This window comes from Callorhinus ursinus, unplaced genomic scaffold (assembly GCF_003265705.2).
Source record: "Callorhinus ursinus isolate GAN/ISIS: 27379988/994484 unplaced genomic scaffold, GSC_fseal_2.0 scaffold13, whole genome shotgun sequence".
Lineage (NCBI taxonomy): Eukaryota > Metazoa > Chordata > Mammalia > Carnivora > Otariidae > Callorhinus > Callorhinus ursinus.
Genome location: NW_027397075.1, coordinates 757,368 through 785,133, shown reverse-complemented (window position 1 = coordinate 785,133; position 27,766 = coordinate 757,368). Strand labels below are relative to the sequence as shown.

General features: G+C 42.1%; 1 protein-coding gene across 5 annotated transcripts in view; it reads left to right on the top strand.

Annotated features, from left to right (window-relative positions):
- IQCK (IQ motif containing K) overlaps nt 1-27,766 on the top strand; it is a 121,804-nt gene that overhangs the window by 64,388 nt on the left and 29,650 nt on the right. For 3 of the 5 annotated variants that reach the window (XR_012380420.1, XM_025855592.2, XM_025855591.2), the window contains one exon: nt 22,192-22,303. Coding sequence is in view for 3 of the 5 variants with exons in the window: in XM_025855592.2 (XP_025711377.1) it covers nt 22,192-22,303 (112 nt within the window). In the remaining 2 variants the exon portion in view is untranslated. Of the gene's footprint in view, nt 1-8; nt 2,789-22,191; nt 22,304-27,766 lie in introns of those variants that run through there. The other 2 variants (XM_025855593.2, XM_073899443.1) reach the window with 1 other exon arrangement.

Sequence of the window (27,766 nt, the reverse complement as noted above, 5' to 3'; positions counted from 1 at the left end):
TTAAAAAGCTGTTTCGATATTGTGAATGAAGCTGGTCCTCTGAACACTCTCTGAAGTGTGATTGGTGATAAGCTGCATTACCACATCAATGGTGCTCTTCTGCCGCTGAAACACTGGATGTTACAGGGAATAGAGAAAACTCTGCTCTCTATTTTAACTATGAAGTTCAAATGAGGTTCCCATGGGCCATAAGGATTGAAATTTCTTTAATGATTTAGGAGGCAGAGACCAGATAAATCCACTGAATATTGATTCTGTCTAAATAAGCTTCGGGTGTTTTATGCTTTCTGCGCATTTGTTTTATTTTATTCTGTCTAACTAGCCTAGACTCCAGGGTGGCATACAATCTCCCCTCCTCCCAGGATCAACGCCCCCTCCAGGCACTGTGACAGCTGACAATCACAAAGCCCATCAATCATTACTGTTTTTGTTCATTTGGTGAACAATACAGTGCAAGGTTGCTCCAGCAGCTCCTTTGTGGCTTTGCAAAAAAAAAAAGACTGGCGATCCCGATTTCCACCTGCAGAAAACAATGAGAATCTGTGCACTTATACCTTTGTCTACTGTGCAGTGAGCTGGGGTGGATGAGGCACCCCCAAGGAGAAACAGCTTGTTATAAACAAAGAGTACAGGTTTAGAGTTGGACAGTCCCTCTCCCCTTGGCTGTAGAGGTGGGTCTCTGCCAGCTCGGCCACTGGAATATCACATCCCTCTGGCTACAGGGATTAGTTCATGATGGGCAAGGGACCTAAATCAGGCCAGTCATACCTAGTGAAACCATCCTGGGATCTCACAGGAGATGTTGAGACAGAGCAGCTTGCTTTGCATGGGGGTAGTTGGGAGGCCAGACTGTCCACAAACATCTTGCCACTGAGTAAAGAACCTGACAGAAAAGTGACTGCAGAGGCAAGGGAGCTGGGAGCCAGGAGGGGGCTGAGACTTTAAGGCCGTGGAGCACCTGGATTTAGCGGTGCCAGTGAGTCTCTTCCAGATGGATTTCTGTCACAATCTAGAGTCCTGACAATGATTGTTTTCAACACAAAAAGTTCTAGACTCTTGAAGGTAGATATTGGCACAAAATAAAAATCTGGGTCCACTCGTGCAGAGAAACCATTCCACTTTGTCCCAGGGAAAGACTGTGTCCTGTATCGACTTGCTCATAGCTGGAGAGGGGAAGCCTACCCCAAGGAGCAAAATTTTTTTAAACATATCTATTATTTTTATTGTTTAAATAATACATTTCCATTGTAGAAAAAAGGATAATACATAGAAGTTTTTAAAAAAATTTTAATGTATTCATCCTTCTAGAATTTTTCCGTTCATATAGGAATTTTTTAAAGCAAAATTGTGAGGCCAACACTGTTTTGTGCCTGCTTTTTCCCCTTAGTGACATACTGGGGATCTCCTTTTTTGTCAGTACACAAAGGTCTGTCTCACAAATTGTAATGGCTCTGTGATATGAAATTTATGTAACCAGAGTTAGACATTCCAGTTTTCTCTTCTATAGAAAACATATTATGAAAACATCCTTGTTCATATGTCCTTGAACACTTAACTGATTCTCTTTATAAGGTTAATTGCTAGAAGTGGAATTGATGGCTCAAAAAGTAAGCACCTTTTTTCAGAGTTTTGCCAATTACTGCTATATTACCCTCTACAGAGGCTAGAGACTAGCCTCTAGACCTATTTACATGTACCAGCAATATATACAAGTGTGCCTTGGTGTAGGTCTTGTTGGGAGAGTGAAGAGAGGAAGAAGTAAGAGACTGGGACCTGAAGTATGTCTAAGGATGTTGGAGTTGCATGGACACTGTGCAGGAGTGTATAAACAGGTAAAACCATGTGTCCACAGTTGTATGGGTTGTCTACTGCACAACTCTGGGGAGTACCATTTGCTACCAATACAGCAGACCTCTGAGTCTAGAAGAAGCCTGGGAAGTGGTGCCTGAGTGACCACTTGTTTTATCTTTCTTTTAATCCCACTGGCCTAGGTATCTCTTGACCTATTCTGATAGCTAGAGGCTGGATAAGTGAAGATTGTATCTGTGATACAATCTAGAAGCTCTACCAGAATCAGAGTTACAATCCAGAATCAGAGTTTTCTTCCTGAAAGCGTGCGGCAAGTTTTAGATTAAGTAAAATGTAAAACAATTAATATTCAATAACATAGTAATTATAAAATAAATACTGGGCATTTACTCAATGGACTATTATGTCAACATTAAAAATAATAAACAGAGCATAGTAACAAGATGGAGATTGCCATAGGATATTAGGTGAAGAAAGAATAAAATGTCTTATATGTAGATTATTTATAATTATGTTAAAAATATGGATATGTAGGGGCGCCTGGGTGGCTCAGTCTTTAAGCATCTGCTTTCAGCTCAGGTCAGGATCCCAGGGTCCTGGGATCAAGCCCCGCATCGGGCTCCCTGCTCTGTGGGAAGCCTGCTTCTCCCTCTCCCACTCCCCCTGCTTGTGTTCCCTCTCTCTCTGTGTCTCTCTCTATCAAATAAATAAAATATTTTAAAAATATATATGGATATGTAGATAGTCCACTAGAAACAAATATATAAAATAATATTGTAGTTGTTCAGAGATAGGATAAGGGGTGACATTTTTGCCCTCTGCTTTTATCTATTTTTCAAATTATCTACAAAGAATATATTGTTTTTACAGAAGAATAAAAACATTATTTAAATAAAGACTTGGAAACCTACATTCAACCATGATACTTTTTGTACCCTCTTCCTCTTTAGTTCAAATTTGGCATCATTAGACTATTATTCCTGAGCCTCTTTTAGGAGTGTGTGTGTGTGTGTGTGTGTGTGTGTGTGTGTGTGTGTAGAAAAGATCTAGATATTTATGCTCAAATATTTTAGGTTGTAAGGAAATTTGATTATTTTGCCTATAGCTCTCCTGTTACAGTCTTAATTAACAAGAAATAACAGACCACAAGTCATTTGGAATATGGTTTGATTTCACGAACAAAGAAAGCCTTTCACAGCACATGTGTTAGACTTCACTAGAGAAAACCCATCGGATCAGCCGGCAGTTTAAAAGGCAAGGGAGGAATATTGGCATTTCCCTCTTCAGAGCATTCTGAAGATTCTAAATAAAAAGTGTTGTGAGTTCCAAAAGAATGAAAGTAGGGTCTTGAATAGATATTTGTATATCCGTGCTCATAGCATTATTGGCACGACCTAAACGGTGGAAGCACCTCAAGTGTCCATCGACACCTAAATGGATAAGGAAAATGTGATATATACGTGCAATGTAATATTATTCCACCTTAAAAAGGAAAGGAATCTGTCATATGCTACAACGTGGATAAGGCTAAGTGAAATAAGCCAGTCACAAAAAGACAAATACTGTTATGAGTCCATTTAGATGAGGTACTTCGAATAGTAAGAATCATGAAGATAGAAAGTATAAGGGTGGTTGCCAGGGACTGGGGAGAGGGTAAATGGGGAGTTAGTGTTCAATGGTTACAGAGTTTTAGTTTTACAAGATGCGAAGAGTCCTGGGGAAGGATGCTGGTGATGTTTGCACAACAATGTGAATGGACTTAATACCACTGTACCGTATCCTTAAAAATGGTTAGGGTGGGGGCAACCTGGGTGGCTCAGTCGTTAAGCATCTGCCTTCGGCTCCAGTCATGATCCCAGGGTCCTGAGATCGAGCCCTGCATCGGGCTCTCTGCTCCGTGGGAAGCCTGCTTCTCCCTCTCCCACTCCCCCTGCTTGTGTTCCCTCTCTCACTGTGTCTCTCTGTCAAATAAATAAAATCTTTAAAAAAAAAATGGTTAAGGTGGTAAATTTTATGTTAAGTATATTTTACCACAATTTAAAAAAAAAAAAAGAAAAAGCAAGAGATGGGTGTTCAACTGTGTTTGATTTGATTTAACTTGATTTTTCCCTCCAAAAAAACCACTCCTTTCTATTTAGAGATGGCCTGTATAGTTAGGGAGGAAATGGGCGACAAAAACAGCCCAAGATAAAAACCAAGCAACTGTGAAAAGACTTCAAAGAATACAAAGAAAAAGTTTTGTGGTTCCTCCCATATTTTTCTGCAGAAAGCAGAAATTCCAAGTTGAGGCTCTGTACTTAGAGGAAGAGAAATTTTTGTCCACTTCAGGCAGCGGGCTGGGATGTTAGGCGTGACCAAGAAAAAAAAAATTGTTTTTGAAAGATCACTTGAAGGTCTCATCATTAGCCTTAACTTTCTTGTTCTTGAAAGTTGTGGCTGAGTGGAAAAACTTGTTTTATTCTATGTAAATCATGCCCTATGGCCACTTGTTAAGAATATGGACTCTATCAGCAGACAGATCTATTTATTGATGACTTTGGGTGGGTTATGTAACTTCTGAATGACACTTTCCTGCTTGTAAAATGGGACTATTAATGGTTCCCATCTATGAAGATGGAATCAGATGGTTAGTCCACATTTGGGCCTTGCACAGTGCCAGGCACATAGTAAATCCACAATAAATATTAGCTGTTGTTGTTACTGTTACCATTTTTTTATTATTACTGATTCCATCTTACTTCATGGTGCATCTTTTTTTTTTTTTTAAGTAAGCTTTACACCCAATATGGGGCTTGAACTCAAGCAACCCCGAGATCAAGAGCTTCATGCTCTGCCAACTGGGCCAGCCAGGCACCCCCAGGGCATCTTTTTAAAAAGCCAGCTAGTGGCCTCCTTGTAGTTCCTCAGGAACACCAAGCATGCTCCTGTCTCAGGGCCTTTGCACTTGCTGTTTGTTCTTTATGCTTGGCAACTCTCAATCGTGGTACCTTCTCTTGCTTCATTCAGGATTCTTCTTGAATGTCTCTCCTGGTTACCCTTTCAAAAAGAGCACGCACTCATCATTCTCCAGCCTCTTACTATGCTTTTTTTTCTGCCTATCACTTACCAATTACCTGACATTATATTGGATATTCATTTGTTTGTCCATTGCCTGTCACCCTGACCAGAATGTGAGCTCCAGAAGGACAGAGGTTGCTTGACTTTTTCATCCCATATCCCCAGCCCCTAGAACACTGTCTGGCACAGACTAGATACATAATAAGTATTTTAGTGAATAACTGAATCCCTTAAATGATCTCCCTAATGAGGGCGTTTGAAAACAAAGAAGAACAAACTGTTTTGGTTCCATCTTCAAAGCCCTTCTCTGGGATTTACACAGGCGCTTAAACAGGGACTTCTGTGGGGAGGTGCTTTGTCCCAGGATCCTCAAACTCAACAGCTGTGCTCGTTAATCCCCCAGAGATTACTTTTGAGAAAAGTGTATTCATTTTAGCATTGCCCTTCGTGAACTACCTCTGCACCAAGCCTCATAATATGAAGAAATGAAGTGTGCTATGGGAAATTACGATCCTCCCAAGCAGGCTTGAAAGGACAGCATCAGCCGAAGGCTCACTGGGTGGGTATCTTTAGTTCATCTGAGTATCGGACAGAAAAGATTTTCTTGGTTTGGAATTTCTCTTCTGAGTGCTGATATCTGCTGGCAGGTGGGCAGACTTTGCTGGCAAAAGTCAGACATTGTATTGTGCAAAAGGAATGCTAAAAATGGGGCACTGCATCAAATTACCCCCAGTTTTCCTCTTGATGGGGCACAGCCATGTCTCAATAGCCTCAGAGGGGCTGGTCATGACCTTCGTGATTTGATAAGCAATCTCTGCCCCGGATTCCTCTAGTGGGAGCTCCACACGGAAAGATTTATCTTCTTGTGGGATCATCTTGGTGTTTGCTGGCCCACGGATATAGTTTCAGTCTGTTTCACCTTAACCTTCCCAACCAGAAGATCAAATCCCAAAGAGCCCTTTCCTTCGGGCTATCTTGGAGGTATTTGTGAATCCTACGTAGTGAAATTGGTTTTGAGCAATTTTCTAACACATGGAGAATGTTTATAAACTGTTAGGGAGGTCAAGGCCACCTTTACGAGTTCCTGTGATTGAGTGGAAGAAAACTCCTGAACTTCTCAGCATTATAGAGGTCTTGATTTTAAGCTGAGGATTCTGATATTAGACCTCTAGCATTTGAAGTGGAATGCTCCCAAGGATGGCTGCCATCAACCCTTCTGCCAGTTCCACTCAAATAGAGGCCTTGCGCCTTCCATTGATGTGTGACTCCATTTGTTCACTCTTTTATTTTTTATTTTTTTAAAGATTTTATTTATTTATTCATGAGAGACAGAGACAGAGACAGAGAGAGAGGCAGAGGGAGAAGCAGGCTCGCAAGGAGCAGGGAGCCTGATGCGGGACTTTGACAAATGTGTACTGAGAATCTAGTGCTTGCCAAGAACAGCGCTGGGTACTTTACAAACAGAGCTCATCTGTCCCTTGAGTTCAGAGGCAGTGATAACAAGAAGAATGATAATAATATTAAGAATAGCAAAATCTGGGGCACCTGGGTGGCTCAGTCGGTTAAGCATCTGCCTTCAGCTCAGGTCATGATCCCAGGATCCTGGGATCCCTGCTCAGCGAAGAGCCTGCTTCTCCCTCTCCCTCTGCCTGCCAATCCCCCTGCTTGTGTGTGCGTGCCCATTCTCTCTCCCTCTGTCAGATAAATTAATAAAAATCTTAAAAAAAAAAAGAATAGTAAAATCTAGGGGTGCCTGGGTGGCTCAGTCGGTTAAACAGCCGAATCTTGATTTCAGCTCATGATCTTAGTGTCCTGGGATCAAGCCCCACATTGGGCTTCCCACTCAGCGAGGAGTCTTGCTTGAGATTCTTTCCCTCTCCCTCTGCCCCTCCCCCTGCTCATACACACACTCTCTCTCTCTCAAAATCAGTAAATAAATCTGATTTATTAAAAAAAAATAGCAAAATCTAGTATTTTTGGTTACTTGCTATGTGCCAGGCACCGAATTAAGCATTTTACAAGCATTGTCTCCTTTATGCTTTATGCTACCCTATAAAGTAAGCCAGTATGTACTACTATTATCTCATGTGTAGATGAACCAACCAAGGCTTAGAAACCCTAACTGACTTGCCCAGCATCACACAGTGATAAGTGGTAAGGCCGGAGTTTTAAGCCCAGGTCTGACTGTCCTCAGAACCCCGTCTCTCTCAAAAACAAAACAAAACAAAGCCATTTTGCATTCCTACTAGAAATGTATGAGAGTTCCCATTGCTCCATGTCCTTACCTGTACTTGTTATGGTCAGTCTTTTTAATTTTAGCCATTTTAGTGGGTGTGTAATAATACCTCATTTTGTGTGTGCCTGTGTTCTTTGGTTTGTTTTTGTTTTTTAAAGAGAGCAAGAGAGAAAGAGAGTGGTGGTAAGGGGAAATGAGAGAGAGAGAATCCCAAGCAGGCTCCATGCCCAGCGCAGAGCCTGGTGCTGGGCTCGATCTCATGACCCTGAGATCGTGATTGGAGCCAAATTCAAGAGTCGGATGCTTAATCGACTGAGCCATCCAGGCGCCCCCAAGTGTGTGCATATGTTTTAATTGAGTTTATTAAGATAGAAGTTACACACAGTAAAATTTACCCTTTGTAGAGTATAGTCTTTTAATTTTGACAAATGCATAGGGTGTAACTACCCCCATAATCAAGGCATAGAAACATTTATATCATCCCCCAAAATTCCCTCAGGCTGCCCCTCTGTAGTTAACCCCTACCCCCAACCACCAGCCTCTGACGCTCACTGATCCGTTTCTATTTCTCTGGTTTTGCCTTTTCCAGAATGTCAGGTAAGTGAAATCCTAAAATACATAGCCTTTGTGTCTGGCTTCCTTCACTGGACCTGGTGCATTTGAAATTCTTCCACGTGGTTATGTGTATCAGTAGCCTCTTCCTTTTTATTGTCGAGCAGCCTGCCACTGTAACACCCCAATAAGAGGGAGTTCCCAATCCTGGTTATGAATTTAACAGAAGACTGGCTTATTTATACCTATGGATTGCAATGGTTTCAAGCCTCACCGTGTATCAGGGTCATCCTTGGAAAGATTTTGTTCTTAAATTCTAATACCCAAGGCCTCATTCCCCTGAGATCTTGTTCAACTGGCCAGGATGAGAACAGGAGATGGGCAGTTTTTAAAAAGACCCTCCCCCCAGGTGATGCTAACATATAGCCAGGTTTAAGACCCACCAATGAGTTGGAATCCACTTTGAGACCTACCAGTTGGGTGATCCAGGACAAATCACGACCGTTGGAATCTCAATTTCTTTCTCTTCTAGTTGCGAATAATAATAGTTGCCCAGTCCAGCTCACCAGGTTATCATAAGGATCAAAATATTTTCTGGTGGCAACCCATGAGAAAGTGTCCTGTGAACTCTAGCTGCAGGAATGAACGGTATCAATATGGATGTAATGATCCCTCCGTGTCTTTCCTGTTTGAAATGTACCAGAGGTTCTATTTCCTAAACCACTGAGAGAGGTTTTCAAGAGCACATGAAAAGAGCAGTCTTTTCTCTGTCGATTTTATGTGTGCTATTAGAAGATTGCCTGATGTATAAGAGTAACTGGAACGCCAACAGACAGATGGAGATGAGAAGTGGGATAAACACACGCCTTTCCGAGACAGTGGGGATGTGGGCAGAACTGGGCATGGCTGGAGACCATGGTCTTCTGCCGGATGGGTTAAGTCAGCACATTTGCAAAAAGCTAACACTGATGTAACTGAAAGGACAAGGCAAGCTGAGGCGTGGCGCCAAGGATACAATTACCGGGCAGCTCCTGATCATCCAGTCCTCACCTCAGAGCAAGTGAGAGAAGGCCCCTTGTCAGGGGCAAACACCATATGAAACAAGAGGTCATTTTACCACCACATCTGGCCACCTCAGCACATACTGCAAGGAGCACCGTGTTGGTTTGGGTATGGAAAGGAATGACCATCTTTGTATGAAAAAAACTCTTCCGTTGATATTTTTATTGTAAAATAGCAGATACTCACTGTGAACAAAAACCAAGCCGTATAGAAATAATGTCTTAGCTTGGGCTACTCTAACAGAACGCCACAGACTGGGTGGCTGAAGTAACAGACATTTATTTCTTACAGTTCTGGAGGCTGTGAGGCTCAAGATCAAGGTGCCAGCACGGTCAGTGTCTGGTGAGAGCCCCCTTCCTGGCTTGCAGATGGCTTCCTTCTTGCTGTGTCCACTCATGGCAGAGAGAGAGAGAAAGAAAAGCTCTCTGATTTCTTCTCTTCTTCTTTTTTTTTTTAAGATTTTTATTTATTTATTTGACAGAGAGAGGCACAGTGAGAGAGGGAACACAAGCAGGGGGAGTGGGAGAGGGAGAAGCAGGCTTCCCGCGGAGCAGGACCCTGGGATCATGACCTGAGTCGAAGGCAAACGCTTAACGACTGAGCCACCCAGGCGCCCTCTTCTTCTTTTTTTTTGAGATTTTTGTTTATTTATTTGAGAGAGTGAGCAAGCGAGAACATGAGCAGGAGGAAGAGCAGAGGGAGAGGGAGAAGCACCCCTTGGAGCAGGGAGCCTGACATGGGGCTCGATCCCATGACTCTGAGATCATGACTTGAGCCAAAGGCAGATGCTTAACCAACTGGGCCACCCAGGCGCCCCTCTCTGATTTCTTCTCGTGAGGGTACTAATCCCGTCCTGAGGATCCTACCCTGGCGACCTCATCTAATCCTAATTACCAACCCCTAATACCATCACATTGGGGGTTAGGGCTTCACCATACGAATTTTGGAGAAACACATTCAGTACTACTTTAAAGTTAAATGTGGAACTCTCCATTCCTGTCCTACTCTAAACCTGTTTCCCCGGCGAAACCACTATTAACAGTTTGGCATGTATCTTTTTAATGTTTTTTCTTTTGTATATATGAACATTTATGTATGTATATATGTTATATTGTGTTTTTTATAAACATGGGATATTTACTTTTATAAGTTTGGGCTCACACTCTACAGCCTGCATCCTGCCTTTCATCTAGCATTGAGAATAGCTTTCCACATCATTACACGTACATCTATTCTGAGCATTTGTATTTGAAGGAAAACACTCTATTAATGTAGTTGGCAGGGAGGAATTTGACCAAGCACTTTCTCATTCAAAATACTCCCAACCCAAAGCGAGCCCTGAGATGGCAGTAGGGAAACTTTAGGAGTTGGTATCGATTTCTGTTTCCTCAGCAAGTCCAACATCATTGACTTTAAGGGCCAGCCTTTTTCCTTCTGCTTTCTTGTGAGTGTTGGCTTCCCTGGATTGTTGGTCAGCTGTATAGCCTTCTTGACTTCCTCTTCCTCCTTTCCAGAGAGGGGTGTCTCCTGGTGCAGCTGTTGAAGGCGGGGGGGCGGCGGGGGGGGGGTGGAGTGCATTTCCTCCCTTTGTGTGTGTCATTAGCCATCTCTCTGGCTTCCCTCTGGGCACAGCCACCCAACCAGGTGAGCTGGTGTCATTTCAAGCAGCACTTCCGTTCTCAGGCAGAGGTTGGTTGTCATTTCTGGATGACGTCTGAAATGGTCCAGGTGAAGAGGGTTGGCATCTGGCACAGAGACAATGGCAGAACAACTTGGTGCGAGTCACATTTTCTTTGTAAAGGATATGCTGCCTACAACTCCTGTTCAAGACAATTGTTTTTTTAATACTTCGCAATTTTTTAGGCTAACTTGAAGGCAGTATAGCATAAAGGTTAAGCAAGCATGCTCTATAATTAGATCAATTCATTCACTGATATTCATTCACTAGTATTTATTGGGGACCTGTTATGTGGCAGACAGGCATTGGTCTAGATGTTGGGCATACTACAGGGAATAAGACCATGTCCCTGCCCTCATGGAGCTTGCATTCTTGCAATAGACTATAAACAAATATGAATAAATATGTAATATAATGCTGAGAAGTGTATCAGCTAGCAATTGTCCCAGTAATGCTGCTTCACAAACCACCCCCACACTCAGTGGCTTACAACATACATTTATATCCTACTCACATGCCTGCAGCTCAGCCAGGTTTCAGCTCTTCTAGGTTGGATCTCGCTACACTTGGATCTAGGCTGTTGGGTTCTGTGTAGTTTTGTCTAGGGTCTGTCATTCTTCTGAGGTCAGTAAGCTACCAAGGGCATGTTCCTTTACAGCAGAGATCAAAAGCTCTGATCAAAACAGTGAGGGGAAATACAGTCTTAAGACCCAGCCTGGAGACATGCCACTTCCCCACACATTCCACTGGCCCAAGCGAGTCATGTGGACAAGCCCAACATCAATGAAGCTGAGAAGAGAGACATGCTCTCACATAATTTTCATCAGGCCAGCATCCACGATGACTCCCCAGTGATCCCCACCTCCTCGTATTCACATTCCCAGGGCGTCCCTTCCCACAACTATACCAGGGTTGATATGTGTAACTAATAGAATATGACAGAAATAATGGTGTGCCACTTCCAAGATAAGGTTCTAAAAGACACCGTGGCCTTGGTCTCTCTGTCTGTCTCTCCGTCTTGGACCGTTCACTCTGGGAGAAGCCAGCTACCATGTCATGAGCAGCCCTACAGATACGCGCACATACGGGAAATGGAGACCCAGTGCATAGCTGTGTGAGTGAGCCTTAGGTGCAACTCCTCCAGCCAATCAGACCTTCAGGTGGCTACAGGCCCAGCTAACATCCAAGCTGTAACCTCATGGGATACTTTGAAATAGAACCACCCAGCTCAGCCACGCCTGGACTTCTGAGCCTCAGAAACTGTGTGAGATAAGTGTTCATTGTTCTTGTGAGCCACCACATTTTGGGGGGTCATTTATTATGCAGTAAGGGAAACTAACACAATAACTCAGGCTGCTGTGGAGAGAGCAAACTGTAGGAGGATAGAAATAGAAGCAGGAGGAGCGCTGGGGTGGCTCAGCCAGTTAAGCGTCTGCCTTTGGCTCAGGGTCCTGGGATCAAGACCCACGTGGGGCTCTGCACTCCGTGCAGAGTCTGTGTCTCTCTGCCCCTCTCCCTACTTCCTCCCTCTCTCTCTAGAATAAATAAATCTTTAAAAAAAAATAGAAGCAGGAAAACGATTACAGTATCTATGTCCCTGCTACTCAAATTGGGATTCATAGAGCAGGAGGATCATCTTCATGTGACAACTGGTTGGAAATCTAGGCCCCACCCCAGGCCTCTCGAATCAGAACCTTTATCTTAACAAGATGCCCGGGTGAGTGTTTGCACGCAACAGTTTGAGAAGCAGAGCTGGTAGCTGGAGTACCATGATGTGGGTTTGAATCCCAGCTCATCAATCCTGCAACTTTCAGTAAATTACTTAATTTTCCTAAGCCTCTGTTTTCTTTCCTGTAAAATGGGGATAATAAGAGTGTTGCCTTCACAGGGTTATATGTGAGGGTGAAAAGGAAATGGTGCAAGTCAAGTGCTTAGCATAGTGCCTGGCACATGGTTAGGGCCTCCTAAGTGTTAGCTCTTTATTGACTTGATCTGATCCATGCATTTTCTTCCCTAATATTTCCTGATCAATTTCCTGATGATTCACCTTAATTTTTTTTTATTCCCTGTCAAAGAAAATCCCATCAAAGAAAGTCCTGTTTTGCAAAATGTCCTTGAGCTCATCAGAAAGGCCTTTTGTGCCCAGCATGATGCCAGCGATACTCCAGATTGAAGGCACCTGATTTCCATCATCAGTTTCCAGGCCCAGTTCTCAGGGCAATTTTTCAGGGCCACCCAGCAGGCCAAAATAGGCCACAGCACTATAAATAGTGAGTTTCGGCTGCTTGGGGCCTAGCTTCCCAGGCCAGACCCTCTTCACCTTCCCCCTGCCTGGTCCTGTGGTTGTTCAAATATACTCTGGGTTATATCTGCAAGTGGATTTTTCTTAATATGCCCAGAAAATGCTTTGCCAACTTGCCAGACTGTCTGCAAACCCCCCCCTTTTTATTTGCTCAGTGGCAGCATATCCCAAATATGTGATGGAAGCTGTTAAACCAGACTCCAAGGGTGTCGTGAGGAGTAAGTGAGGAAGCTACATATTGGTGGGACTGGCTACAGAATGTGTAGGGCCTAGTGTAGAATGCAAATGCAGGGCCCCTTGTTCAAAGTTTTAAGAGTTTCTAGATGGTGACAGCAAGAGTATTAAAACAAGGTGAGGCCCTTGTAAGCATGGGGCCTGTGTGACTGCCCAGGGCAATTCTCCTGAAGCCAGCCCCACATACTAGGTGCGTCTGATGCACCTGGCAATTAGTACCAGCCAAATTCACTTTTCTAGAATCTTTCTCTTTAAAGGACTAATCAGTCTTCCTTCAAGGCAAAGTGTATGGGTAAATTGTATAGCTGTAATCTGATCCCTTCTGCTGCTAAATCTTAGTGACTTAAGCCATAGCAATTGATTATTTTTCACAGGCTTGTGGGTTAACTGGCTAGTTCCTCCGCTATTTCTCCTTGACTCACTCACGCGGCTATATTTGGTTGGTGCGTTTAATGGTGAACACTACATTTGGGAACTTCAACTGTGGGATGTCCCCATGCAGCTCCACACTGGGGCTCTGGGTCCGGCACTCCAGCCTCATCTGTACCACCTTCAGTGGGCCCTTCTTGGCCGTGATGGACCTTTCCAGCAGCATGATGGTATTCTCTGCCTAGATGATCTGGGCTGGGCTGGAAGGTCCAAGCTGGCCTCATGCACATGTCTGGAGCCCTTCAGTTCTCCTTCATGTGGCTGGCTTGTCATACTCCAGTGGGTCAGACCAGCTTCCTTACATAATGAAAGAAGCATTCCCAAAATGGAAGCCTCAAGCCTTCTTGAGGGCTAGACTCTGAAACTTGCACAGCAACACTTTGGTTACCTTCTCTTGATCAAACCAAGTCATGAGGCCCACCTAGATTCAAAAGGGGGGGAATAGACTCCCCCACTTAATGAGAAAAGTGGCATGGTTTTCAAAAGGACAGGGATCCAGGGCGCTGGGATTCACTGAAGCCTACATCAGAATTAACTAGAAGCCATGTTAACACAGGGATTGCTGGGCCCCAACTCCAGAACATCTGAGTCAGTAGGACTGGAATAGGGCCTGAGAACTTACCTTTCAAACTAGCTCTCAAGAGATGTCGTTGCTGCTCGTTTGGGAACCATACTTTGAGAGCCACTGGTGGAGGGGTTAAGTGTTGATATTTTAGAGCAGTGGCTCTCAACCTTGACTGCACATTGGAAACATCTGGGCAGCTATAAGTACATACATGTCCGTTCTGGGTATCAGTGGTAACAAAGAGATCAAAGCACTGTGCAGTAATACGGTCTTTGGCATCGTTCACTTGGCTGTAATTTATAAATCATTGCAAAGTTCATCGAATCCCTTAAATGCTTTTGCAACTTAATCATTCCCTAATTATGTGGGTAAACAAGTACCAAGAAAAGTTGGATGAACTTTATCTCAACTGTCATCATTGAGCTGTTGGGGGAAATTCCAATGCTTTTTCCAAGTATGTACTACGATACGATTTTATTATTAAAGGGACTTCAGTACAAAATATGTGTGGCTTCCTGGGAGAAGGCCTTTCTGGAACTGCATTGAAAAGACTACCGTACCAAAAAGCAGCTGCTGTTCATGAGTCACACAGATCCTGTCTCCTGACCGCACACTAATAACCTGAGCCGTCCTTCTTGACTCTGATTGTCAGAATTTGCAATAATCGATGTGGCATTGTGTAAGAACTGAGACAAAAAATGTACACATGGTAAAGTAGTAGGTCTCCTAACATTAAGTTCATTCTTCACATTCTCTGCCATTAGAGCAGAGTTTCAGACTTTTCAGATCATTAGAATCACCTGGGGTTCTTGCTAAACATATCGACATGGTGGTTCCATTGTCACACAGACTGAATCAGAACCTACAAGGCAAGAGCCTGAGAGTCTTACTTTTAACAAGTGCCCTAAGTGATCTCAATATCACCAGGTAAGGTTAGGGAATTATCTTAAAGCAATAACGTTATGTAATACATACAGAAAGATAGAAGGAGCACTAAGGGAAACTGGGGGCTACGGTTCTAATGCCCACTCAAGGATCAGAGCACGGGCTGACAAACTACAGCCCGTGGACCAAATCTGGCCTGCTGTCTATTTTTATAAATAGTTTATTGGAACATAGCCAGGCCCATTTTTAAAAAACCTATTGTCTATGAATGCTTTTGTGCTATAATGACAGTCATTGAGACAGAGACTATATGGCCCATAAAGCCAAAAATATTTACTATCTGACCTTTAAAAAAAATTTTTTTTTTGTTTTTGGCCCTTGGATAAAAAACATGACCTCAGACCTGGGCAAACTTAGAATTAGAACTAAGGCCCTCAGTGACTATGAGCTCATAATAAAAAATAAACCAACAAGGAATGGAGGCGGGGAGTCAGTGAGTACAACAAACTGGAAAATCCAAGGCCTCAAGAGTGGCAATTTGAGACTATGAAATACGTATGTTTAAGATGATTATAGAGATTTATACTAAAAAAAATTTTTTAAAGAATATAAACCTTGCTGAAAGAACAGGGCAATAAGAATAAAATGAGTCAGATTTGAAAAAGAACTAAGTACAACCTATAAAAATGAAAACAACTGAACAGGCTAGAGCTGTGCTTCTCAAACTTCAGTAAGCATCAGGATGTCTGAAGAGTTTGTTGAAACCAGATTCGTGGCCCTACTCTCTATTCAGTTCTGATTTAATAGGTCTTAGGTGGAAGCCATGAATTTGCATGTCTAATGAGCTCCCAAGTACTGCTGATGGTGGTGATCCATGGACCATACTTTGTGTGTGCATTAAATAGCAGACAGACGCAGCTGGAGGAGTAATTGCTATCCAGGGAGATCTGGGAGAAAGAAGGCAACAGGGAGAAAGAGGTGGGAAATGTGGGAAAGCAGTTGAGATAAAGAACAAGAAGGTCAAACATAAGTCTAGTAGGAATTGCAGAGGGCGACGACAGAACGAGTCGGGGAGAGGCAGTGTTGACAGAGCTCCTGGGCAAGAACATCCCAGTTGAAGAAACACAAATCCCGAACTTGATAAATAAGGACATAACTGCAGCAAAATGCTACCTGGTCAAACCGCGGCATGCCAGAAGCAAAGAAGAAGCCTTACAGTTCTCTCGAAAGGATTGCCTACAAGGGAAAACAGTGAGACTGATCAAGACGTCTCATCAGCAGTAGGATCCGCCAGAAAACAGCGATATATACTCTCTTCACACCCTAAGGGAAAGTAACACTCAACAGAGAATTATATGCTCACTAAATTAACACTCAAGAGCAAGGGTTAAATACATTTTCAAACACACCTCTCACTGAAAGAACTACTAAATGATGTGCTTGAGTTAGAAGGAAATTGAATCTATAAGGAAAAAGTGGGAGCAGAATGCAAGAAACAGTAGTGAATGAGGAAGCTGCTAGATCTAAATACATATTGACTATTATGTAATATACACACACACATACATGCATATACACACATGGACATATACTGTAAGTGCATATATACACATAGGTACATATAAACACAAATATACACACATACATATATATATATATATACACACACACACAACATACACACATATACACGCATCAATGGGGGATAAATGAGAGGAAACTAAAATGCTGGACAGCAGTCATGAGAGTTGAGAGTGGGGTGTTAAAGGTGTTCTAAAGTCCCGTAACTGCTTGAGGGGAAGTTGGACAGACTCATTTTTTACTTTAAGTCGTTTATTACATTATAGCAACATATTCAAGAAAAAGTAGAATAAGAACTAACAAATCAGTAGAAGGGAAAAATGGAATTCAAAAAATCCAATGCAATAAAAAGCAGGAACGGGAAAAAAAAAGACATAAGAGCATGACAAATAAAAAACAAGATGAGTGAGATCAGTACAAATATATTACTGATCACAATAAATGTAAATAGAATGAGCTCTTCTCTGATTTCTCAGATTGGATTAAAAAGAAATCTGCCTCTGTGCTACAGGTAATACAGAATGACCCAGAATGGTCCAAAGCAAAGAGGTGGAAAAAGATATACAATACAACACAAATACCAACCAAAAGGAAAGTGATCTTGCGTTATGAACGTCAGATAAAATAGACTCTGAGAGAAAAAAACATTTTCAGAGATAAAGCAGGTCCTTAATGATAAAGGAATATCTGGTATTTTCTATTGGGTCAGACTTTTTGTAATGCTTTTCACAGTCCACTGAACTGAATTTACCATACACTAATGTGATGAACACACTGTTTAAAAAATGTTTCTCTAGAACACATTTTACTCCTCCCTGAAAGCCCCACGCAACTCCTAAGAGACATGCTGTCATACTACAGATGAATATCTGGGACACCTCCACAATACCAGGAAATATGTTATATCTACAGGTTTTTATAATTAGTTCCCCCAAACAATAAGGAACACTCATAACCACCCGAATGAGAAACTAACTTTTGTTTCATTTCGCCAAAGATCTGAAAAGAAATCACAAAGCTTACTTACAGAGAGAAAATTGAATTTATGAAAGAGTTGGAAACTCTGAATATTCCATTAGGTATTTGAAAGAGAATTTGCAAACATCTCTTTCCTTCATTTTGAAATCCACTTTTCTCAAGTACAAAATCCTTTAATATAATCATTAGTGCATCAGGTCATGTCAGGGATGTGATAACCTTCTGAGGTATCTCACACTGACTTGGAGGTTCACTCTTGCCAGCATTACTGAAGGGCTGTCCGTTGTGTTGTTTCTCCAGCATCTTTCCAGGAACTGTAATATATTGAAAGTTTCTTTCTCCAAAGCCATTAGAAAAACTCCAGGGAATCATCCAGAGAAAATAGTCATTGCTATGTTATTGTCTGTTTTGCCAACAAGCAAGGAAACCAACTGAGCTAAGAGGAATTCAAAAGTATACATCTATGAGGGGTGACTTCCAAGTCCCAGCTAGTAGCCCCTCTCTTCCTCCCTGCCTGCAGTCACCATCCTACAGTCCTGATACCTCTCTACTGGCGGAGCACTGCCTAAAGTTATATAATTATAAAATCATTTATGTGTTCAATCTTTTGCAAACCCTTGGGAAGAGGCCTCACTTCCAGTTTTATGAATCACTGGCTCTTCAGCCAATTGGCTCCATGTCCTACCAGCAATTGTAGGCTGCAGCCTCAGAGCTGAATTCTTATTCTTATTGCTTTTTTAAAAAATATTTATTTATTTATTTATTTATTTATTTATTTATTTATTTATTTATTTATTTTAGAGAGGGGAGGGGCAGAGTGAAACCATCCCAAGCAGACCCAACGCTGAGTGTAGCCTGACCTGGGACCTGATCCCACAACCCTGAGATTATGACCTGAGCTGAAACCAAGAGTTGGGCACTCAACTGAGCCACGCAGGTGCCTCCTTATATTAGTTGATTTAAGAAATTGTTAACACAGTGAGGGCTTACTATGGACCAGACAATATCTCATCTTGTTTTCACACCAACCCAGTGAAGGAAATATCTGTACTATTCTCATTTTACAGATGAGGGAATCGAGGCTCAGAGAGTTTAACTTGCTCCAGGTTCCTCAGTTTGTCATTTGCAGAGCTGAGATTCAACTTCAGCCGTTCTGATCCAGAGTTGGCTCTCTTAACCAATATGGTACCCTGTTGGCTTTCATCAGAATAGTAGATAATTAGGAGAATTTGATTGGTTCACGGACATTTTTTAAGAAATTCACATCCAAATAATAGAGTTTTCTTCCTGGGCTTACCCCAAAGTCAAGTACACAATAATGTGTATAATACTCAGTGTGTCTATCTTGGAAGAGCAGGTGGACTCCATGTGGTAATTTAAAGAAGTAAAAGTAGGAAGCCACTTTTTTTTTTTTAAGCAATGAAATTGTTTATGTGTTAAACATTACGCTGCACTCTACGGTATTTGCTGATTGGCACAACCACTGCCGTTTAAATTGATTCTGTAATCATGACTATAATGACAGGGATTAGCCCAGTTCAATGAGTGCATGCTTTCCCCAGGGCTCACAAAAGCCTTCTCTAGGGATCCAGGCTTTCCTGGTAATGAGAAGTTAACTAACAAGGCTGCTGTATTCCACTTTGGTAAATAGCAGTCTTTGGTTTGAAATGAAGGAAATCAAGAAAAAGATGAAGGGTCTCTGACCACACAGAGGAAAATCACCCTAAATTGGTCAGTAGAACCCTGAGAACAACTGTAGGCTTCCGGAATGATGAAGGAAATGGGTGTTTCTGTTTGTTGAATATTTAGGTAATTGAGAGTTCAAAGGATTGTAGGAAAAATTCATCAGTTATTCTTAAGTTAAAGAACTCTTATTTGCCTCTCAGCAGCCTGTCACTTAAAATTGAAACACTTGTACTCCTGAAACAATATATGCTCATTGTGAACACCCCAAACAATCCAAGTAGAAAAATACAGAGTAAAAAGTAAAAGCCCCTTCCCCCATTTTACTTCTTCCCTAAAGGAACCCACACTCTGTGTGTCCTTTCAAACTTTAAGAATACCTCAGTTATGCAGAAATAATTTGACTAGAAGAAAACCTAGTCGGGGCACCTGGGTGGCTCAGCTGGTTAAGCGACTGCCTTCAGTTCAGGTCATGATCCTGGAGTCCCAGGATCGAGTCCAGCATCAGGCTCAGCGGGGAGTCTGCTTCTCCCACTGACCCTTCCCCCTCTCATGTACTCTCTCTCTCTCAAAAAAAAAAAAAATAAAAAAAAAAAAAAAAAAAAAAAAGAGGAACGCCTGGGTGGCTCAGTTGGTTAAGCGACTGCCTTCGACTCAGGTGATGATCTCAGGGTCCTAGGATCGAGTCCTGCATCGGGCTCCCTGCTCAGCAGGAAGCCTGCTTCTCCCTTTGCCTGCCGCTCCCCCTGCTTGTGCTTTCTCTCTCTCTCTCTCTGACAAATAAATAAAATCTTTAAAAAAAATAAAATTAAATTAAATAAATAAATAAATAAAAGAAAACCTAGTCAACTTGCTGATTATAATTAGTGTTAACCTTTCTTTAGTGATTCAGAAGATCCTTCACATTTATTATCATTAAGGGTATCAGTTGTCACGGTGCAGAAATGGGGGGATTTCTGTGTGCTTGGATCCAAATAAACAGAAGCTGGTGGGAAAGATGTGGGTAATCCCTTTTTTAGCTGCCCAGGAGGGTTTGGGCTTGCTCAGCCCCCAGAACAGAGATATTGAAGGTGTCTAATCTTTTGAACATAAGACTTTAGGAAACACTATAAAAACATTGGTTTGTAATTTAAAAGATTTGGGGGATTACCTTATGTTCTATGACATTAATATAGGGCCATTTTACTCTCTGAAATTTGCATAACATTATACTGGTATATGTGTATACTTTATATACAAAGTACTTGATATGTATATACACACATAATATACATATAAAATATATATGTATATGGTCCTTTGTATGTGTAACTTTAAAAATACATATTTATAGATAAATTGTATATTTTCTTTTCCTTTAAGCAAGCATAGCTGTCATTTATAAGTTCAGCAGGAAACTGTCTTTTTTATTTTGGAAAAAAATCACTTGAGTAGTTTTCTTAAGACAACCAAGGCACTCCATGCCCTGGGAGAGGAAGTAATAGGAAGGACTTTATTTTTAAGGCCGTCTCTCCAAATGCCTCTTAGTGAGTAGAGCTCTGGTGCAGGGTATCAATTTGCATATAAAGAACTCAGGAACTTTCTAGAAGGGAAAGGGATTGCGATCATCCCAAACCCAACATTGCCCCCCCCCAAGTTTCCTAGTTATAAAAAGCCATGGGAGGACCCTTCTAGAGGACAACAGGACTTTTCGAAAACTAATCCAGGACGCTTGGATCCCAATGATCAGAGCAGGAAGTCTGAAGATCCAGTGCTGGTCTAAAACAGCAGGAGGTTGGGCCCTGGCTTTGTGACATGATCACAATAAGCAGAACTGGACCACCATTACACTCTACCCACCTTCTCTCCATGGCTAACTCTAGTTTATGCTTCGAAACTCAGCCCAGATGTCATTTCCTCCATGAAGTGTTTCCTGACCGCTCCAGGCTGAGTTTAGTTCCTCCTCCGTATTCCCTTGTACTCACCGATATCCTTACTCTTACCACACCTTGTTGATCTTATTCCTGTATACTCTGTGTCCCCTACTAGATTCTCAGCCCCTCAAGGGCAGCTGGGACAGTCTGCCTGTGTTTGAATCTCAACACCATTTCCTAGCTCTGCAACTCAGCAAGCTGCCTAAACCCAGTTTCTTCAGCTATAAAATGGGCATAATCATTCTTGTCTTACTGGGTGTTTTGATGGTTAAAATACTTGTAAAATACTTAATGCCTGGAACATAAGTGCACAATAAATATGAGCTATGGAATAATAAAATAAAACTTAAATAATTCAAATTATCATCAATAATCTCTTTATTGCCAATGTCTAGCACAACCCCAGTATGCAATAGGCGCTCAGTCAATTGGTATTAAACGGAACTGTGATTAATACATTGACTGTGATTCTTCTAGAACCAATATAGTAGCCACCAGTTATATGCGATCATTGAGCACTTGAAATGTGTCTAGCCCAAACAGAGACGTGCTGTAACTGTAAAATACACTAGATGTTGAAGATTTAGTATGGAAAAAAGAGAGTAAAATATCCCATAAATAATTTTTGTATTGATTACATGTTGAAATAATATTTTGAATCTTTGAGGTTAAATAAAATATATTCTTAAAAATAATCTCACCGGGGGCACCTGGGTGGCTCAGTCGTTAACCGTCTGCCTTCAGCTCAGGTCCTGATCCCAGGGTCCTGGGATCAAGCCCCGCATCGGGCTCCCTGCTCAGCAGGAAGCCTGCTTCTCCCTCTCCCACTCCCCCTGCTTGTGCTCCCTCTCTCGCTGTCGCTCTCTCTCTGTCAAATAAATAAATAAAATCTTTAAAAAAAAAAAATCTCACCAGCTCTTTTTTCCTTAAAATGAAACTGCAAGGAAATTTAAAATTTCACAGGTGGCCACATCATGTTTCTGTTGGACAGCACAGATCTAGAATGTTCTCAACCTACCATTATTATAGCAAATCCTCACACAACCTCATTTACACTCAAATATTACATAAGCTGTAGGAGTTTAGATAAATCATTTAGAACACTGATTCACTTAGAATCCAAAGCATATCCAATTAGTTTGTAAATGATTTTCCATGCAAAGTTAACAAGCTAATGCATAGAGGTATTTTTTGAAAAGGAACTAAAGCTTTGTGGGCGTTTTCCAGGTTCGGTGTGATCCTGAGATTCAAGAGTTGCGTCAGTGGCAGAAGAAACTGCGTGAAGACAAGCACATTCGCGAGCGAGTCAAGATTTTCTGGGCCAAACAAGAACAGAAAGGTCAGTTGTTTGATTCACAGCCCTTAGTTTATTTAGGAAAGCCTGCGTCTTAGCCCAGGCTCAAGAAGGAAGCCCTCTGAGTTCTTGTCGGGTTCTTGCGTCTGCAGGGAACTCAGTTTGTGTGTGGAGGGGGAGGGGGTGGGAAGTGGCTGCATATTAAGATTCTGCTCTGGAATGACAGAGGTGATGTGATAATTTACAGGCTATTTGCCTCACTCAGGGACAAACTCAGTGTCATCCTGTGTCTGCAGGTCTTTTTGTTTAAGCTATAAGACATCAAGGATAACCCCTCATTTTGGAAGCACGGTGTCCATCAGTGTGATGGGTGGTTATCTGTTTTAAGTTGTTGATTGTGTGTCTGAACTGAAATGATGCATTATGCTTGTTCTCTCCCCTTTTGTGAGAAATTAAACATGTGCACACACACACTGATGTACAAAGAATAACAAGCACCTGTCACCTGTCATATGCAGGTGTCACCATTTTGTCCTATTTGCTTTCCACATATTTTATTATAAAACTTTTAAGTTACTACGTATTTACAATAGGAAAATTAGAAAAACAGCAGCCAGAAAAAGGGGAAAAAACAGAAATCCCACCACTGTTAATATTTGGGTATATATCCTGCTATACTTTTTCCAGTGCAAACAGGTACAAATAAATATCCACACATACTTTATTAAAGGTTGGATTCTACATTGTTACATTCTGTCACATAATCTACCTTGTCACTGAACATACTCAGAACATCATTCTGGTCACAACTAGAGAGTAGTATCATGAAGTTTAACAATTGCATGGTATGGATTTAGCATCCTTTATTCAACCAACAACATGGAAGGAGATTCGTGATATATTATCAAGGGGAAAGAATCACAGAAACATAAATTTTCAGCCATATTAAAAGTATATACATGGAAACATGGAGATGTCTAAACAGCCTGGAAGAATACAGTAATGATAGTCACCTTTAGGATTTGGACAAGGGAGGAAGAGGTGCACTGTTGGAATCTTTTAAATAAGTTCATGATACTTTGCAATTTATGAAAAAATAATCCTCCCCACCTCAGCAGGCTACAGGCCATCCATACTTGGAGTCCTCTCACCTCCCCATCCTGCCCTGTACCTGTCCCCCATCACTAGGCTGCAGCCCTTCCAGACTTTTCTGTTCTTGTCATATGCCAGTGCCTCCCTCACCAGGGGGACTCTGTACTTTCTATTGTTTTTTTTCCTGTCAAATCACCCATCCCCAGCTACTTCTCATCTTCCAGGCCTGGGGCATTACCTCCTCAAGGGGTCTTCCCCAGGGACCAGGAACCAGTCTACTGAACAGTCCCAGCATGGCTGGCTCTAAACAAAAGCTGCTTCTTCTCCCCAGAAACTGTCTTCAACTGTGTTTTCTCGAACCTCTCTTTCCAATCCCTTGCATATGGGGTGGATTCTGTGTCTTTTCAGTATGTTCTAATTTCAGAAAGCCCAGTCTAGTTTAAAATTTCAATCTCAGATCTAATTTAGTGCTTACCCAACCCCCTCTGCCCTCCATCGGTGGGGATGGGAGTGGGGGAAGGAAGGGTTAGATCTTTCACACTTCTACACTGGCCTCTTCCAGATCCCTTTCTCCTCCAGTGGGATGGGTGGGAAGGAGGGAGATACAGGGGGCATCCATCTCTTCACTGTCTGTTGTGATCCTCCCTTGGCTGCTACTGCATCCTGGCTAAGGCTACCACTCATGTCCTGTGGGCAGGCGTCTCCATGCTGACTCTCTGACCCCTGTATTTCATATGATTCTTCCTGGGGGGGAAACAGTAGGTGGCAAAACACCCCTGTGGGGATCGGGCTCTGTCTCTACCTCTACCACCACCACTTCAGATCCCACCTCTGCCTAGCCTTTTGCTCCCAGGGTCTCCTTACCCAGTGGCCAGCCCTCTTGGTCAGGGCGTTACGAAGATCGTTTAAGTGATCTCCCGGTGTCTGCCTGATCCACAGGAAACCAGTGGGGGACATGCAGACTTCTCCATGGCCCTCCTTCTCTCTGCCCCACTGTGTCTACCCAGATTACATTGACCCTCCTCAGATAGGCATAGAGGAATGATCTGGATGTAAATCTACCCTCAAAGCAGCTGTTCGACCAAATAATGAGACACCTTTAATCTTTTTAAGTTGTTCTCTTGGATTTTCCCTCCCTTGCCTTAGGACTTGAGTTGGGGGAAGCACCCATTCTTGTCTAAGAGAGAAAAGCACAGTACTCTTCTTTAGGCCAGTAATTCTCAATCTTTTTGGGCTGTGACCCAGTAAGAAATTTATTATAATAAATTTATTGTAATTCATATTAGAATCTAGTATATATTCTCCTGTTGAGGTTTTGTTTTTGATTTTTTTAATGCTGGACATGACCCAGTAAATCAATTTCATGGCCTTTATCCTTCAATGTGTCTTTACTCATGCTTTGAAAAATACTACTTTGGTCCACTACTCCATAGATCCTATAATTTCTTCTCCCTCTTTCCTTCCCAGAGCCATCGACTTAGGTAATGATTGGGCCCCTTCTTCATAGACAGTGGTTCTCAGTACTGGCTGCACATTTGAATCATCTTGGGAGCTTTCTAAAAATACCAGTGCCATTGACAGAAAATCCTAGAAGCAATGAGCACTCTTAGTACCCAGATCTTGGTTTCTAAGTACCCCTCATTCTAAACAGAATTAGTTTCTTAGAGAAATGGCTGATTCCAGGGCTGGGGCAAGGAAAGTAGAAGATAAGCCTAGAACATCTTATGCCAGAAAATAAAGATGGGGACATGGGAAAAGAATACAGGCTCTAGCTTGACAGGAGTTTTAGTGAGCATATCTGGGATAATTTAAGTGTCAAAATTAACAGTGACGGTGGGGCTCCTGGGTGGCTCAGTCGGTTAAGCATCCAACTCTTGGTTTTGGCTCAGGTCATGATCTCAGGGTCATGAGATGGAGCCCCAGTGTCGTGGGGCTCCCCGCTCAGCAGGGAGTGTGTTTCCCCTCTCCCTCTCTCCCTCTGCCCCTCCCCTTGCTCGTGCACTCTCTCTCAAATAAAGAAATAAATCTTTTAAAAAAATTAACAATGACAGCAATGAATTATAACTCATTGAAAATAAGTGAGGGAGAAGAGGTAGTTTTCCTTACATTGGAATGCCAACTAATACATTTAGAAAGTAGAATGAAATTAAAAAGTCACCATCTTGTAACCATATTAGTAAATAATTAACTCAGGCAAGAATCATCAGTACTTGCTAAAACCATTGAGTGAAAGTTTGATGAGGAATATGATATTTAGAGTCTCAAAATATCCCTCTACAAAGTAGTCATTAAACAAAGGGAAAAATACTAACTCTGTATTAGAAAAACCTGGCAGACCCACCTTCAGTTCAAAATTATATCACCAATATTGGAACAAGCTGACATAATGTGCCCTCTGGTATGATATACTAAGAAGGACACTCATCACATATGCTTATGCACTATTCCTGTCAAAATGCATAACTTGAATCTAATCATGCGGAAACATTGGACAAACCCAAATTGAAGGACACGCACCAAAGTAACTGATTTGGACTCTTAAAAAATGCCAATGTCAAGAAAGACCAAGATTAAAGGAGAACCAAGAGGACATGACAGCTAAACACAACACATGATCTTAGACTGGATCCTGGATGGAGAAAAATTTCTATGAAAGACATTGAGACAATTAGCAAACTTTGAATATAGGCTTTATATAAATAACTACATAGCACTATCAAATTTCCTCATTTTTTAGAAGATTTTATTTATTTATTTGAGAGAGGGAGAGAGAGAGCACAAGCAGGGGGAGCTGCTGAGGGAAAGGAAGAAGCAAGCTCCCCACTGAGCAGGGAGCCTGATGCAGGGCTCCATCCCAGGATCCTGAGATCATAACCTGAACCAAAGGCAGACACTTAACTGACTGAGCCACCCAGGCGCCCCAAAAACAAAATCTTAAAAAAAAGAGAAACCACCTTATTCTTAAGATACATGCTGAAGGTTTTAGGAATCAATGGATATGATATGTAGCTTAGCCTCAAATGATGCAGAAAAAAAGAATGTAACACACGTGTACACATGCATATGCAGAGAGAAAATGGTTAAGTAAGGCACAGTATAAACTACTGGTGAACTTGGGGGGTTCTGTGGATGATTATTGCAGCTTTTCTGTAAAGTCAAAAGTATTTCAAAATTAGAAGTCAAAAAATACCAGTGCCTCACCTCCACAGGTTCTGACCTGATGGTTTTGGGATGGGCCCCGGGCGTCTGTGTTAATATTAAGTTTCCAGGTTCTACTGGTCAGCCAGAGTTGATACCCTAAGGAGGTGCCGGGTCTGCAGTTGCTTTGTGTTCGCTTTAAAATGTGGAGTCCTCCAAAAAATAAAATAAATAAGATAAGATAAGATAAAATAAAATATGAAATAGAGCAATTCATAAAAAAAATAAAAGTAAATAAGTAAAATGTGGCATCCTCTAAGCCTGCATGCCCTGAGCCCCGGGCAAGAGAAGTCCATCTGTTATTTGTTTATTGGCAGTTATGTGTCTTCCTTATTAAAATATAAGTTTCCTGAGGACAAAGACCTGTCCTAGGACAGTGCCTGGCACAAAGTGAGCACCAAATAAATATTGGTTGAATGATCAAGTGAGTGAATAAATAAATGGATGAGCGGGTCCAGTCCTGAGGCTTAAATGAGCCTGCGTACAGACAGTGCCGGGTGCGGAGTAAGAGCTCATCAAACTGGCGGTGTGAAAGCCTTGTTATGGTTTAACCCTTGCTAGCCCTTGAGCTGTTGCGGGCAGGCTCAGCTCAGGCCTCTCTTCCATGCACAACTGCCGTTTCATTTCACTTCAAAATTGGAAGACAATCAAGGCTGTAATCAGTTTAAAGGTCGGGGAAAGTGCAGCGTGCCTATTTATTTCTGTTGTTTCTTATTCTTTTGAGTTGATTTGCTGTCGGTTGACAGATTGATTTGGCTTGCTGTGTAGCAGGGTGAGCAGCAGGGATTTAGTGAGTGTCATCCAGCTATGGAGGGGGGCGCACTGAAAGCATTCCCATCTGGGCCACCTGCTGCTAGTCCACTGCAGCCTTTGCAGGGCTCCAGGAGGAGCCATCATTTCCAAACAAGATGGGGTTCAGGAAATGCCCCAGTGGGAATTCATGGATAAATTTCCCACTTATAATAAGACTGTGAAATGGCCGTCAGGTAAAAAAGCCAGTGCTAAACACTGTCCTGGAACTGTGGTCAGCCAAGAAGAAGTCGGTACAGTGCAGTGGGTAAAGGACTGGGTTTTGGAATGCGTGCAGCCCTGATCTAGTTAACTTCATTAAGCCTCAGTTGTCCCATGTACAAAACGGAACTAATGATAGTACCTGTCTCCCAATGTGGTTGTTAAAAGCTTACAAGAGATGATCTTTAGAACAAGTCCTGGCACATT